At 45.5% G+C, this 14,871-nt stretch overlaps 1 protein-coding gene across 1 annotated transcript in view; it reads right to left on the bottom strand.

Annotated features, from left to right (window-relative positions):
• Positions 1 to 14,871, bottom strand: part of WDR62 (WD repeat domain 62) — a gene marked incomplete at its 5' end in the record, with an annotated part of 926,258 nt that overhangs the window by 684,750 nt on the left and 226,637 nt on the right. Inside the window, one exon of the mRNA XM_069207611.1 lies at positions 11,879 to 12,004. Coding sequence (XP_069063712.1) covers positions 11,879 to 12,004 — 126 coding nt within the window. The remainder of the gene's footprint in view (positions 1 to 11,878; positions 12,005 to 14,871) is intronic.

Raw genomic sequence — 14,871 nt, 5'->3', positions numbered from 1 at the left:
CTTCAGTGTTGACGCTGAGGAGGTGGAGGACCTGTGGTGGGTGCCTTACCCAGTTTTCTTAAGTGGCCAGTACCTCTCGTTCGCTGGCCCATCTTGACTACTTTTGTGCTCCTGGGACCCACCACTTTAGGTACAGAAATACCATCTACTTGATAAGGGGCATTTTTGACCATTCCCAAATTTGTACGGAGCTGTGAAGCTACCGAGCCTGTGCTGGTTCTGGCTGGTGTTTAGACCCATGGGAGCTGACATACTTGGACAGTCGCTGCTGCACTGTGGTGGTGTCTGGCCTGTAATTCCAGGAGAATGAGGGGGTCAGTGTTCTCGGGGATGGTACTTTGGTAGACATATAAGACGGTGGTCCAGGGCCTGCTAATTTCGCAAGTGGTGGGGAAGAATATGGAGAGGCACTGGAAGGTACAGCAGTTTGAGCATGAACTCTCAGAAGTCAGGCAGGAATACCAGCAGCTGGCAAAGACACTGTACTGGGCATTGCAGAGTAGAATCTATAAGACTGGGAATAAGAATGGGAAAGTTCTGGCCTGGTTGGCCAGGAAGGACGCAGGCCAACATTGCATCCCAGCAGTATGTATGCCGCAGGGGCAGAGGGCTCCCTGTCTGTTTGCTCTCTATCTTAGCATTCTTGAAACTTCCCATCTCTCTCAGGGGTTTGTGCATGATCTCCCAGTTTCTAGACTGAGTAAGGACGCTAGGGACTCGCTTGAGGCTGGGATCACAGAGAGAGGAACCGCTGAAGCCCTGGCCCAAATCTAAGGTTGGAAGGCCCTGGGTCACAAGAGAGTTTTTTTTTATTGTGTTAAGAGCAAAGTGCTCAAGCCTTTGCACATGGTGTTCTGCAAGGCTCAGACATTGGGTGAGCTTCCCCAGGTTCTTCGGCAAGTGTAGACAGTATTGATTCACAAACCCAGGAAGCCCTTGGAGGACTGTGCCTCTTAAAGGCAGATCTCCCTCCTCAAGGTGGAAACTAAACTGCTAGGTAAAGTTTTGGCAAATGAATTACCAAAAGTGATCGAATGAGTGGTGGTACCAGATCAATCTGGGTTCATGCCACAAAGATCTATGTGTCACAACCTCTGGCAGGTCTTCGGCTGTCTGGCCTTGTGGCTTAGTAAACAGGAGCCAGCACTTCTCTTGACATTGGACACAGAGAAGGCGTATGATTCCTTGGAGTGGCCGTAACTGCTGGCCCTACATATGGGTTTCGGGCTCTGTGTACCAGGGGTGTAAGTCTCCTTTACCATAGGCAGAGGGCGAAGCTGAGCACTGAAAAATCTGAGGAATTTGAATGGGAAAGGGGCACCTAACAGGGTTGCCCCCTTTTTCCGCTACTCTTTGAGGTGGCAAAGGAACCGCTGGTGGACTGGGTTCGGCAGGATGCACTGCTGCGGGGCCTCAGGTAGGACGGGAACTGGAGGATGCGATCTCTCTCTATGCGGACGATGTCCTGCTCTACTTGGCAAATGCGGACCACTCCCTACAGAGGTTCGTGGAAATCCTGCAAATTTTCAGGTTCTTCTTCGGCATTACTCTTAACTGAGGTAAGTCCACAGAGTACCCACTATCCTGTTAGGTGCCACAGGGTGGCTGACCCCAGCAGTTGGTGCAGTCGGACCTTGGGTTCACTTACCTGGGAATCTAACTGAAGACCATACCCTGTTGTATGATAAGAACAGGAGGTGGATACTGCAAAGCTATCGGGGGATGTGGGGCACTGGTGTCTGCTACCCTTATCCCTGCTAGGTAGGCTGTCCCTCTATAAAATGATTTCACTCACTAAGTTCCTTTATGTGGTGTAAAATTCATTGTTCAAGGTTCCCGATTGTGGACAGTGGGAAACATTTATTCACATGCTGTGAGTGACAGCCTTCTGGGAGGGGGATCAAAGTAGGCTCTTGGGGCCTTGGGGGAGGCCCTGGTGTCACTCCCTGGTTGGTCTGCCTGGACTTCTGGAGGAAGATGACCTTGGATTCCGCTCTCTAATGTTGCATTGGCAGTGACCCGGAGGGATGTAATAAGGTCCGGGGGCTGTGCAGTGCTTCCGACACAGAGAGACTAGAAGTCTAACATGGAGTGATATAGGCGGGCAGAGGAGGCAATATATCGGGTGTGAGGTTGTCCCCAGAAGTTCACAAAGATATGGGACCGATGGATTGAAATGGATTGAGTGTGATGGGGGAGGATTCAGGTGGGGAGGAGCAAGAAAAATCCCTGGACTGCTTGTTGCAGCCCTTTCAAAAATTGTATTACACCTAAAGACATAAACAAAGAAGACTGATACGGTAACCGCAAAAAAAGCCAAAAGAGCAGAAAGGTAACCCTTAACTATGCCCAGAGCAAGGTCTTGCCGGGCTATTAATAAAACAAATACAATTAGGATTTAGCCTGGGGTGGGGGGCAAATCTAGGGTGTGTGCTGCACCAAACCACAAACTTGTCCCAATGCCAGGCATATAAAGTTTTTGTTGAGGGACGCCTGGCTGCCAAGATGACATCAACCATCTCTGGAGAAAGGTCAAAGATATTCAGGAGCTGACGCTCAAACACAAAGCATGAAGGTGAAGATTGCAAAGGCTCGGTGCAGAACCCAGACCTGCTGCTGCAACAGCAGATCTGGTGGGACAACCTCATTGAAGGACAGATGCTTAGGTACTAGAGTTCTGGATACCATACTCCCTATTCCTGATCCAGAGCAACTAGGATGACGTGTGCAAGGTCAGTCCTGATCTTCTAAAGAACACATGGCAGGAGTGGTATTGGCAGAAAAGCATAAAGGAGTCCCGATTCCTACTCGAGGCGAAGCACGCCTCCGAGCAAGAGATGCATAGGAAGCTTCAACACGTAGAAATGATGAAATTGTGTATTTTCATCGGTGACAAATTGATGGAGCCAAGGTGCGACCCATCTCCCCAGTAGCAGAAGAGACCTTGCACCACCTCTGGGTGTAACTGTCAATCAAGATCCACTAGGCACCGAGGGCTGAGCTCATCCTCACTGGCATCAAAATCAACATCAACAATCCTGACAAATGGTTCACCAGCAGGAAGATTGCTTGAAGGTCCAGCCACTTCCAAAGGCACAAAGCATCCTAGCACAGGGTCTGTGACACCATCCACCTTGTTGTTCCAGTACCACATGGTGGTGGTGGTGTACCTCAGCACCTGTACCAGCCTCCATCTGATGGAAGGAAGGCCTCCAGCATCAAAGTCGAGGGCCCTCAGCTAAAGACGGTTGCTATGAAGCTAGGAATCTACCCTAAACCAGAGGCCACTGGATTCTAACTATCTAAGTGGCAACCCCAACCCAGAAGCGTTGCATCAGTCAACACTGTGAGCTCTTGCAGGGACTTCTGCTGACTAGATCACAATCACTGTTGGTCTTTTGCAGTCGCCACAGGAATGTGGATATGATCGATAAGTCCTCTTAATGCTATGAGCAGTTGGACTTCGAATCGTGCTGCACCTGCTGTGCTCAACCAGCAGAATGCATCAGTCCCAGCAGCCTCAGAATCATCTTGACTGAGATCCACTAAGAGCGGCAGATACATTGGGATCCTAGTACAAAAGTCCTGGACTCTCTGTTCCGGGGTATGGCGTGAAACCGCATTGTGTTTCGAAGGGCTACGATGAAAAGGAGTATCTGCGAGTTGTGACTTCAGCATGTTACTAGTGAAACCCATCAATGGAAAGAAGCTAGTCACAGTTGGGTGGTGGGTGACACCTGTGTGGGGCAAGTCTGCCTTCAGCAGCCAATCATCGAGGTAGGTTAAGGCTGAAACTCCTGAACTTCAAAGATGAGCTGTAACCATTGCAAACATTTTCATGAATACCCAAGGGGCACGGTTGAGGCCAAAATGGAACAGAATAGCAACTGCTCCTGTCCCACTGTGAACCACAGATCGCGCCTGTGAGCCTGCAGGAAAGGAACGCAGAAATATGTCTGCGGCAGGTCTAATGCTACGATCCTCGGGCCAGGATAAGCATCTTCCATTGGTTCTTCAGCAGGAAGGAATTCAAATGGCGAAGGTCCAAATACGATGAAGGCCTCCATCACTCTTCGGCACCAGAAAGTAGCGGAAGTCCACAACCTAAGATTACTTCTGATGCTGGCACCCTCTTTATGTCTCCTTTGGAAAGAAGAGCCTGCACTTCCTCCTGCAAGTGGAACACGCGTCCTCTGTCAGCAGTTCTGAGGATGGTGGAAGGTGCAGCGGGAGTGACAAGGAATGATAGAGCATAAACCAGCTGGACAATCTTTAGGTCGTACAAGGAGCATGCTGTGGCCCTACTATCTTTAAAAAGCGCAAGGGCCGAATCTGCTTTGTCACTAAAAAGGCAGAGCCAACAAAGGGCATGCCCATTAGGGTGGACTGAAAGTCACTGGAGAAGCCTGAGGACATCTACCAGGCATGCCACCTGATAGCCACAATGGTGTCAATTGCCCTGCCAAGGCAATCTGTAATGTTCAATCCACAGATGGTGGTAAATGTAATGGCATCACTGCCATCCTGAATAGTCTGCATTAGGACAGGATGAAAGTAATCAGGGACACGAGGTAAGACCTGTTTGACAATTCCAAAAGGCATTGATATAACTCCCTAGGAAGCAGCTGGCATTAACAGAACGAACTGCCATACTTATCAAAGAAAACATATGCTTCCCAATGGGTTCATTCTGCTAAGATTCCCGGTTCCGTGATGTGGTATGGCACATTCATTAGGACTGACCTTGCTTGTTGAGGCATGCACAACTAGGCCCTCAGGGATGGGGTGCAGCATCAAAAAGTCTATATTGCCCCGGGAGTGGATGGTGAAGTCATGCTACCAGTCTGTTCACTTGCAGTTTGGTACAGGGTTTTGCCCAGACACAGAGCAGGGTGCCTGTGAAGACTAAATTAAATGGAAGTAGGAGCTCAGCATTTGTTTGGCCAGGTTAAAGCACCTCCTTAACATTAGTCGTCATCTCCATAATTGGTAACTGGGAGTTGAGAACTTTTGCTGCCCTTCGTATGACAATTTCAAAGGAAACACTTTTTTGTGTGGCAGGCTGTGGGGCAAAACTAATCCAGTGTCTGGAGATGTCCACACCAATGGAATCCTGGAGGTCCTCATCGTCCTGTGTATATGATTGGGCAAAATAATCTCCAGAATTATATGCATCATTGTCAGAATCTGTTCCAAATAAAGAAACCAAAGTTTGAACTCTCCCATGGGGCAAGGGTACAGTTTCTGACTGATACATTGCCCAAAGACTGCGTCCCAAAAGGATCAGGGTGTGTGTGGCCTTGGTAGAGGTCTAAGCGGTGCCGACTCAGGAAGCACGATAGGGTTGGTGCTCAATGGTCAGGCATGGGTTGTGGTGTTAAGATCGGAGTCAGCAATGAAGCCAGTGTGGTATCCGTAGCAGGTCCAGAGGATCCAGCTGGCAGAGAAAGCAGACATACCTGTGAAGACCCATATGGGGGCTATTGGGGTTTCTTCAGGTCTGAATGCACCCCCAGAGGGAGATGGCAGTAAGTTAAAGTGCTGCAGCATGACTTCACTGAATTGTTAGATTTTCTGCGGCAGCGATAGCCCAAGAAATTAGGGTTGCATTTGGACAAGGGTCAGAATTGGCTCCTACGGTGAACAGCTTTAGGAGCGACACAGAGGCATATTGTCGCCCTCACGCATTCCTTGGAGTTCAAGAGTAGCAGGACGGGGTCTTATCAAACTTGGATTTTTATACTTTTTCTTCAGCTCACCCGGAACACTTCAATTGTGATTGGCCACGGGAACAACCTGGGAAATTGGAATGGCACCTTTCCTTGGACTTTGACCTGTCACGATGTGGAACTGTTCGATGCTTAAAGATGTAGAACTTTGCCTCACAGTCCGGGATAGCCTTAGGATTCATCAACATATACAAAAAATGATGGATGGATTGCTTGAATTAATCTCTGTAACGAGTAATTACTCACAGCTTTATCCGAGCCCATCGTTATTTTTCATTCCATGCCACCTCAGGTTAGACCCCAGCCATATGCAACTCAGCCCTGACCCTGCAAGAAAAGGACCAGTCCAGCCCAAACTGTCAGAATAAGTTCTCCTTGAAGCAGAACACAAGTATGGGTTTAACCCTGTGGCTGAAGAGCCCCAACTAGTATGATCGTCTTCACCATCTCAGAATCATTTAATGATTACATTGCAATAACATGTGGTTACAGCATTCATACAGGGAGTGCAGAATTATTAGGCAAGTTGTATTTTTGAGGATTAATTTTATTATTGAACAACAACCATGTTCTCAATGAACCCAAAAAACTCATTAATATCAAAGCTGAATATTTTTGGAAGTAGTTTTTAGTTTGTTTTTAGTTTTAGCTATGTTAGGGGGATATCTGTGTGTGTAGGTGACTATTACTGTGCATAATTATTAGGCAACTTAACAAAAAAAAATATATACCCATTTCAATTATTTATAATTACCAGTGAAACCAATATAACATCTCAACATTCACAAATATACATTTCTGACATTCAAAAACAAAACAAAAACAAATCAGTGACCAATATAGCCACCTTTCTTTGCAAGGACACTCAAAAGCCTGCCATCCATGGATTCTGTCAGTGTTTTGATCTGTTCACCATCAACATTGCGTGCAGCAGCAACCACAGCCTCCCAGACACTGTTCAGAGAGGTGTACTGTTTTCCCTCCTTGTAAACCTCACATTTGATGATGGACCACAGGTTCTCAATGGGGTTCAGATCAGGTGAACAAGGAGGCCATGTCATTAGATTTCCTTTTTTTATACCCTTTCTTGCCAGCCACGCTGTGGAGTACTTGGACGCGTGTGATGGAGCATTGTCCTGCATGAAAATCATGTTTTTCTTGAAGGATGCAGACTTCTTCCTGTACCACTGCTTGAAGAAGGTGTCTTCCAGGAACTGGCAGTAGGACTGGGAGTTGAGCTTGACCCCATCCTCAACCCGAAAAGGCCCCACAAGCTCATCTTTGATGATACCAGCCCAAACCAGTACTCCACCTCCACCTTGCTGGCGTCTGAGTCGGACTGGAGCTCTCTGCCCTTTACCAATCCAGCCACGGGCCCATCCATCTGGCCCATCAAGACTCACTCTCATTTCATCAGTCCATAAAACCTTAGAAAAATCAGTCTTGAGATATTTCTTGGCCCAGTCTTGACGTTTCAGCTTGTGTGTCTTGTTCAGTGGTGGTCGTCTTTCAGCCTTTCTTACCTTGGCCATGTCTCTGAGTATTGCACACCTTGTGTTTTTGGGCACTCCAGTGATGTTGCAGCTCTGAAATATGGCCAAACTGGTGGCAAGTGGCATCGTGGCAGCTGCACGCTTGACTTTTCTCAGTTCAAGGGCAGTTATTTTGCGCCTTGGTTTTTCCACACGCTTCTTGCGACCCTGATGACTATTTTGAATGAAACGCTTGATTGTTCGATGATCACGCTTCAGAAGCTTTGCAATTTTAAGAGTGCTGCATCCCTCTGCAAGATATCTCACTATTTTTGACTTTTCTGAGCCTGTCAAGTCCTTCTTTTGACCCATTTTGCCAAAGGAAAGGAAGTTGCCTAATAATTATGCACACCTGATATAGGGTGTTGATGTCATTAGACCACACCCCTTCTCATTACAGAGATGCACATCACCTAATATGCTTAATTGGTAGTAGGCTTTCGAGCCTATACAGCTTGGAGTAAGACAACATGCATAAAGAGGATGATGTGGTCAAAATACTCATTTGCCTAATAATTCTGCACTCCCTGTAGAACCTATAAGAAGTACAACTTACGTGAAAAAAGAGCAGTAACTAAAGCGTCTGATTACAAGCAATAGAATGTTTATTAAAAATAATAGCATCTTCAACACATTTAATACCACAAAGCATTCCAAAAGAGACCCAAAAATTAAACGTGCTAGCATGAAGGGTCTACAACTTCTGAAGATAATGGGATGCCTAAATCGGCAGTCAAATGTCATCAACCGTTCCTAACAGAGTGCAAAAACCGTTTACTTCATTGAAACCAGAAAATATCATAGTGGCAAAAAGAATAATGTTCCGTGGAAGCTTAACCCTAGGTGAAACCCAGAGACCAAGGTAAACGTGCCGTAAGTTCATGTGACCAAATATGTCTAGAGTACTTTCCTGGTGCCTAGTCTAAAAAGAATTCAGAGCCAAAACCAACCAGTATTAGTACAGTGAGAAAAAAAAAACTGAAAACTACTGGAGTTTTTCATATTCTCAGTTAATCGTAGGGCTCCGTGAAAAATATCGAGCAAACCTGGTAAATGTCCTTTGGTCAGATGTTCCAGGCGTGAATAATTTGATTCTGCCCCAAAAGGTGCTTTTATTCTACAGAATAATTCAACGAAACCTCACCACCTCCTTCCACCAAATTAATAAGAATGAAATCAAGGTACTACCTTTGTTGAATCTGCTAAGAAACACATACTCGGTTCGTCAAGGAAATGGAGAGTAGAACTTGTTCGCGGAGGCCCAATAGCCTTCCAATAAAATCAATTTCATCAAACCGTCAAAGATGAATAGATGCGGACCCCGGAATTCTGGCAGGATGGCTATAAACGGCGACACTGTTTGCCTTGCATATTGGTTCAAGAACTAATACATTCCCCTACTTATTTAGAGACACACAATAGCTCAATTTTCCTGCAGGGCCCTCGAGTTGGCTACTAGAACAGCCGGTGTGAATTAATTGATACTGGTCAGGTTATCTGTGTGATACATTTGGAGCGAAACGCTCCAGAGCAACGGTAGGAGATCCGGATGGGAGAAAATACAAAAAATATATAGGAAAAAAGGTTCCATTTGTTGGGCGAGTTACACAATGGAGAGTTGATTTGAGTGTCATTGGTAAGTTACAAGTTGAAGGGAAAGTCCAGAGAGTTGCATGACTGACAAATTTAAAATGTTTTGGTTTCTACCTGTATCCTCCGAAAAAGGTAGTGGAAAAGTGTCAGAGCAGGTCATGCTTAATAATTCTGCTTCCAGTTCTGTAGGTTAAAGGTTAACTTCACAGTGATGAATGGTCGAACGGATTTGGTGAGGACTAGGTAGCTAAATCAATTAACTGTGGTGAATAGTACAGGGGATAGAAATACCTTAGAAAAGAATACAGGAGTTGGCAGCATAGTAGGAATAGAGATAAGGGTAAGCGTAGGTATAAAGAAGTAAATTAAGAAACTAGTGAATAAAATTTTTAAATAAGATAGGATGCTGCGCAAAGTACGATCAGTTGTCTTAAGTAAGGGGAGAAAAAGAAGTATGAGATTAGGAACAGTGGAAGAAGGGGAAAAGATTTAACGTCTATAACACCAGGAGTAAGAGTACACTACTATAAGCAATAGTAAGAGAAAGAGAAAGTAGAAGGAAATCCTCAGCGAGTACCCATAAATGTCGGTATAAGTAGGAGAGCATGATGGCCTAACAAGAATTGTAGAGAGGAGCAATCAGGTAAAAGAGCAGGGTTAAGAGTAAGAGGGAGTAGGACTATGGATAATAGTTGAAGAAAGGGGTAGAACAGTGGATAGGGGCACCATCCCTGGTCAGTGGAAAAATGCCATGGTCAAACCCATGCTAAAGAAACCTAACTTGGATGCCACAGTGCTCAAAACTATAGACCCATATCATTATTACCTTCTCCCTCTAAAATATTGGATAAATATATGACTGCTCAATTATCTATGTTCTTGGAGGATAACAATATCTTTCATCCTACCCAGGTGGGTTTTAGACCTCGACACAGCACTGAATCAGCCTTGATAGTCGTCAAGGAAGAGGCCTGAAATTGTATGGACCAGGGTTACATGACTTTGTGCTTCTTGATCTCAGTGCTGCCTTCGACACAGCAGATCATCATGTGCTCGGCCAAAGGATGAAGGAGACTGGAATTGAGGGTCTAGCACATATATATATATATATATATATATACATATACATATACATATATATATCCCCCCTGGCTGAGCTGGTGGAATCATTTGGACTTTCACCTACAGGCAGTATCAGGATAAATGAGGGATAGTATGCTCCAACTAAATGGTGACAAAACAGAAATAATGATTTTGGACCACTACTCTGGTCCGGGTAAGAATCTTTTGCTGCCAAGCTCCTTGGGGGAATTGCCTCCCCCCAAGAAGTGCATCAAAAGCCCCCCCAACTTACTCTGAAACATAAAGCCAAGAAAATCTCTGCCATTTGCTTTGGATTAATGAGGCTCCTAAGGAAGGTTCTCGCAATACTTCCGACCTTGGCGAAAAGGCTTATTATCCAGGCGATTATTATGTCCCGACGTGATTATGGTAATGGACTGTTTCTTGGCTCCCCCAAATATGTGAAGAGGAAATTACATGTGGTACAAAGTGCAACGACCCGCTTCTTATTAGAAATACCAAGGCATACTTCCGTAAAACCAGCCCTTGCATCTCTCCTTTGGCACCCAGTGGAACAGCTTATAAAGTTTAAAAACTTATGGTTATGTAGTATGCTTTATAAATATACTGATTGATTGATTGATTGATGATGCTGTATCCATAGGTCATTATATAACAGAGGTCCCCCTCTGTTAAAGACCTTGGCTACTTTCTATAAGCCTTCTAGAGAACTTAGGTCTGCGTCAGCAGCATTGGCTACATTACCTAGAATCAAAAGGGCTAGATGGGGCGGTTCCACAATGGCCTATTTGGGAGCTAAATTGTGGAACTCCCTCCCCCTCAGGCTCCGATTAACCAGTCACTAACTCAATTTTCGAAAGGCACTTAAAACCTGGCTGCTCTAGATCTAGCCGTTTCTCTCTCTTCTAGTTATGGGGATTGTTCTTAGCTCTGGGAGGCCTTGGGTAGCCATGCGCTCTACAAGTGAATTAACATAACATAACATAGGCATTGCAGTAGAAGTAGCTATGGTTGTAGGATAAGAATTCTGAAGGGGGGTGTCCGTGCACTGCAGTGTATTGACACTACAGAATCCCTTTATTGCAATTGATGCAGTTTAGGTAGATTGCAATATTCTATAGCCAAAAGCATGATTCAAAGAAAATATACACTGTGGGCGGTTTTAAAATGTCATCAAAGCAATGGCTGAAGTGGGAGCACAAAAGGGGAGCACCCAATGGCAGAAGGGCTTCATCTAAAACACCTTTGTGCACTTTTTGTCATTAAATGTACTCCTGGTAAAGCTGGCTCCAGGTCATACCTATAGAAAACATTAAGTAGTACTAAAAAATTGAATCATTATGTTACAGTGAGTTGAAGAGTAATGAGACAAAATGATATACATTTTATTGAGGACTAGTAAAAGATCAGGAAAATGTTTGTTAAACGGGTCTATTAATTAGTGAAAAAAATATAAAACTTAAAGTAGACCCCTAAAATGTTATTACCCCTGCTCTGAAGCAGACTGGAAAAATGAGATACAGGAGATACATGATAGAGGCAGACCGAGCCACCAAAATAATGGCCCCTTTTTCTAGTTTTCACTTTATTTAAATTCTCATAATAGAGACTAGCATAATTCCAAGTAATAGTGCACAGCTGGAAATATATGATCATGGTGTGAAAAAGAAACATACCCTTGCCTCTTGTGTTATAAAGTGAAACAGCTCCTTATGGAAAATGAAAGGGCACTATTCTGCAGATAATGTCATGGCATGCCGGTCGGTTACAGTAGTCAACTAGAAACCCTCTGGAGAACCAGGAAAAATACTATTGACGCGTTTTAGTCACAATAACATATTTTAGTTTTAGGATGCTTCAAAAGGCAAACATATGACAAAGAATACAGAAAATGTTTATCAATTAACTACAATAAAACAGAATAAAAAACCCCTTACTCACATGCAAATTTCACAGCTGTTATAGAAGATGAATGATCATCTAGGGTTTCCTCCAATATATATCCCTTTTCAACATTGAAGACGTGAATTAGCCTGTCACGACTGGCTGAAGCAAGAAATGTCACACCTAAAACAAGCAAATAAGCAAGTGAGAACTCTTTGAATTAGAAAGTCAAAGTGTTACACAAGAAAGGTCTTTTGAGGAAAAGATCAATATACAGAGTTCCAGGACACTTATATGTACATCTTCACATTCGTGTCACAATGAGGGTTGCTCTTGCAGCGCTTTGGTAAACAAGGAAGCCCCAAACAACGGAAATGATGTGGTATCAAGAAGGTTCACCTATTCACGAGCTCAGTCTTAGAACAATGTCGAAATACGATTGGGTCAGTTATCGCACAGACTGGTGGATGAAGCAGGAAATCACAGACTTGGCAAGTTTGTTGAGGTTGAGCTAAACAGTGGCTTTTGAATAACTGGCCTGCCTAGAAGCCCCAGCTACAAGCACTGGAGAGTTCAGTAGGTGGAGATCACACAAAGTCCCACATGATACACGTATGTTATCATTACTATACAAAATATATCTATCACCTGCATATATTTGCACGACTTTACAAAGCATGCCTTTACCACACAGGTAAAATACAGTTAATTAAATCAATCTCTCTCTATATATACACATCTCTATCTATATTTTTCCTACTGGCAGTCGCCAGTAGATATTTAAAGTTAGGACCTGCTTTCCACAGACAGTGTCTTTGTTTTGTGAATAACTTTGGTGTCGTTTGACAAATCTTCACAAACTATTCAAAATGAACACACCAGTTAATTTATCTGCTGTCTGGAAAGTTTCAGCGTGATTCGTTAACTAGGGGCCAAGAAAAACGGGGGAGAGTCCCAAAACACATTTTCCCAAAGCTATTTCCCACAAGGTTTTGGAACACCGCTACAGCCCGAACAATTTTAGCAGAAAGTTAGATTTTCATTCAGGAAGAGCCCTTTTTGTAATTTGCTGTAATTCCATTCAGCAATTTTGGAGTTATTAAAAAGATTTATGTATATCTAGGGATGCGGAGGGTTGACGGATCCCAGAGATCTCAAAATGAGATCTGATTGTCTGCCACCACTTCAACCTGGCATGGCTATATTATATTAATATATTAAGGGGAAAAGGAGTTGGTGGGGGGGGGGGGGGGGGGTGCTTCACACACGGCCCTCTTCCCTGTATGGTTTCTGCCCCGGAGACCACATTCTGCTGGGGCCAGGGCAGTTTCTAAAACGGGGAGAGGACCCCTCCCTGGCCAATTTTGGTCCCTGGGGCCCGGCCTTTCAACAAGTGGGGAAGGAGGGCAGAGTGGTCCCTCTCCCCAACCCGCATTCAGCCCAAGGAACTCATCCCCCAGGGTCCAACCGTGCATACCAAAGAGAGGGATAGGCAGCCCCCCTCCTAGAGTCATTAAGGGCCATGGGGACCCCATAACCCACAGCCATGGTCCTGCTATGTCCCTAGCTTCCTAACCTCCCAAACCCCCTCCGGCCCCAGGACATAACGAGTTTGCTCTCGCTTACCTAGAGCAATTTTTAGGCGCCAATCAAGCAAGAGCAAACACTAAGTCCGTTCCCAGCTGACAAGGGCATGTAAAATGCTTCCGCCCAATGGGAGCAGACGTTTCATCTGTTTTCGTGCCCACATCAAAGTAGGTAGGTAAAGATAAAAAAATTGCTCCCCGCTCAGCATTTTTGCTGCTCACTGAGGGCGGAAGCAATGCCAGTTCTCCCTGGACACAGGGAGTCGGCTAGGGCCACGGGTGTTCCCCTGCGGCCCCCAACAATCATGTAGTGAGTGCCCCCCCCAAATCCCCACCTGTTTAAATTGTACCGAGGAGGGAGTTGCGCAGCCCTCCTCCCCAATTAATACTAGAGAAGGCCCCAGGGGATAGGGTCCTCTGGGCCAATATTGGCCAAGGGAGGGAGGCAGCACGTCTCCCTCGCCTTTCATAATATCGTAGGGCTCCAGAAGATGGAGTTCCCGAGGCCAGAAAACAGCCCTGGGAAGGGAGTTAGGTGCCTCCCTCCATTTTTACGAAATAGCCGGGCCCCAGGATATGTGATCCACGGAGCCAAATATGGCCCGAGGAGGGGGTACGTACTCCCTTCCCCTAAAACAATGTGGGATGCCCCGGAGGATGGGGTCCCCGGGGCTGAAGTCAGCCTGGTGATAGGTGCTGTGTGCCCCTCCCGGGGTGATTGTGTTGGTAGTTACCCGCCACTATGTAAACTATAAAACAAACACTCATTGGATGATGTAATTTGAGATGTCATTTGAGATGTCATCAGTGATGTCTATTTGAAGTCATAAGCAGTGCATGGCGAGGGTGCAAATTATAGTTATCAATGCTAACTATAACATTGTTATCACCAACATATTCACTATAGCATTGCTTTACCAGTTGGTTTTTCAGTGAATTTCTATTTTTTTTGTTTTTATGTAATTTAATATTTAACTACCATATGTAAATCCAACCCCGCAGCAGCGAATGTGGTTGGCTACAAGTCCTAGACTGCAGCCAACTCCCCAGCATTAAGGCAAACCCACGCTGCTTGCAGCCGTATGTGGTGAGGAGTGGACCACAAGGTCTGGCCTGCAGCCAGGCCCTGTGGCCAAACCCAAAGGCCGACAACCCTACACTGCACAGGGCCTTCTGCTGTGCACGGCAGGGGGCTGGTTATCGGGCCTGTCATCCCCAGGGCCTTTTTTTTTTGGAGGGGGGGGGGGGGTAATCTCCGAGCCACATTAAGTCCTGGGGACACCATCCCCCAGGGCTTCTTTTAATTTAAAGTGGAGGGGGGCCACGCTGTTGCTCTACCCAAACCTTGGTAGGCCCTGGGCCCCCCATTCTCCAAGGGCTTTTTTTTCTTTAAATAAGGTGAGTGGGACTGTCTGGCCCTCATCTGGAGCCTTGTTAGAGCCCGGGGACCATATCCCTCATGGC

This window comes from Pleurodeles waltl, chromosome 9 (assembly GCF_031143425.1).
Source record: "Pleurodeles waltl isolate 20211129_DDA chromosome 9, aPleWal1.hap1.20221129, whole genome shotgun sequence".
Classification (NCBI taxonomy): Eukaryota; Metazoa; Chordata; class Amphibia; order Caudata; family Salamandridae; genus Pleurodeles; species Pleurodeles waltl.
Note: the sequence above shows the minus strand (reverse complement) of the source record. Positions and strands in the feature narration are given on the sequence as shown.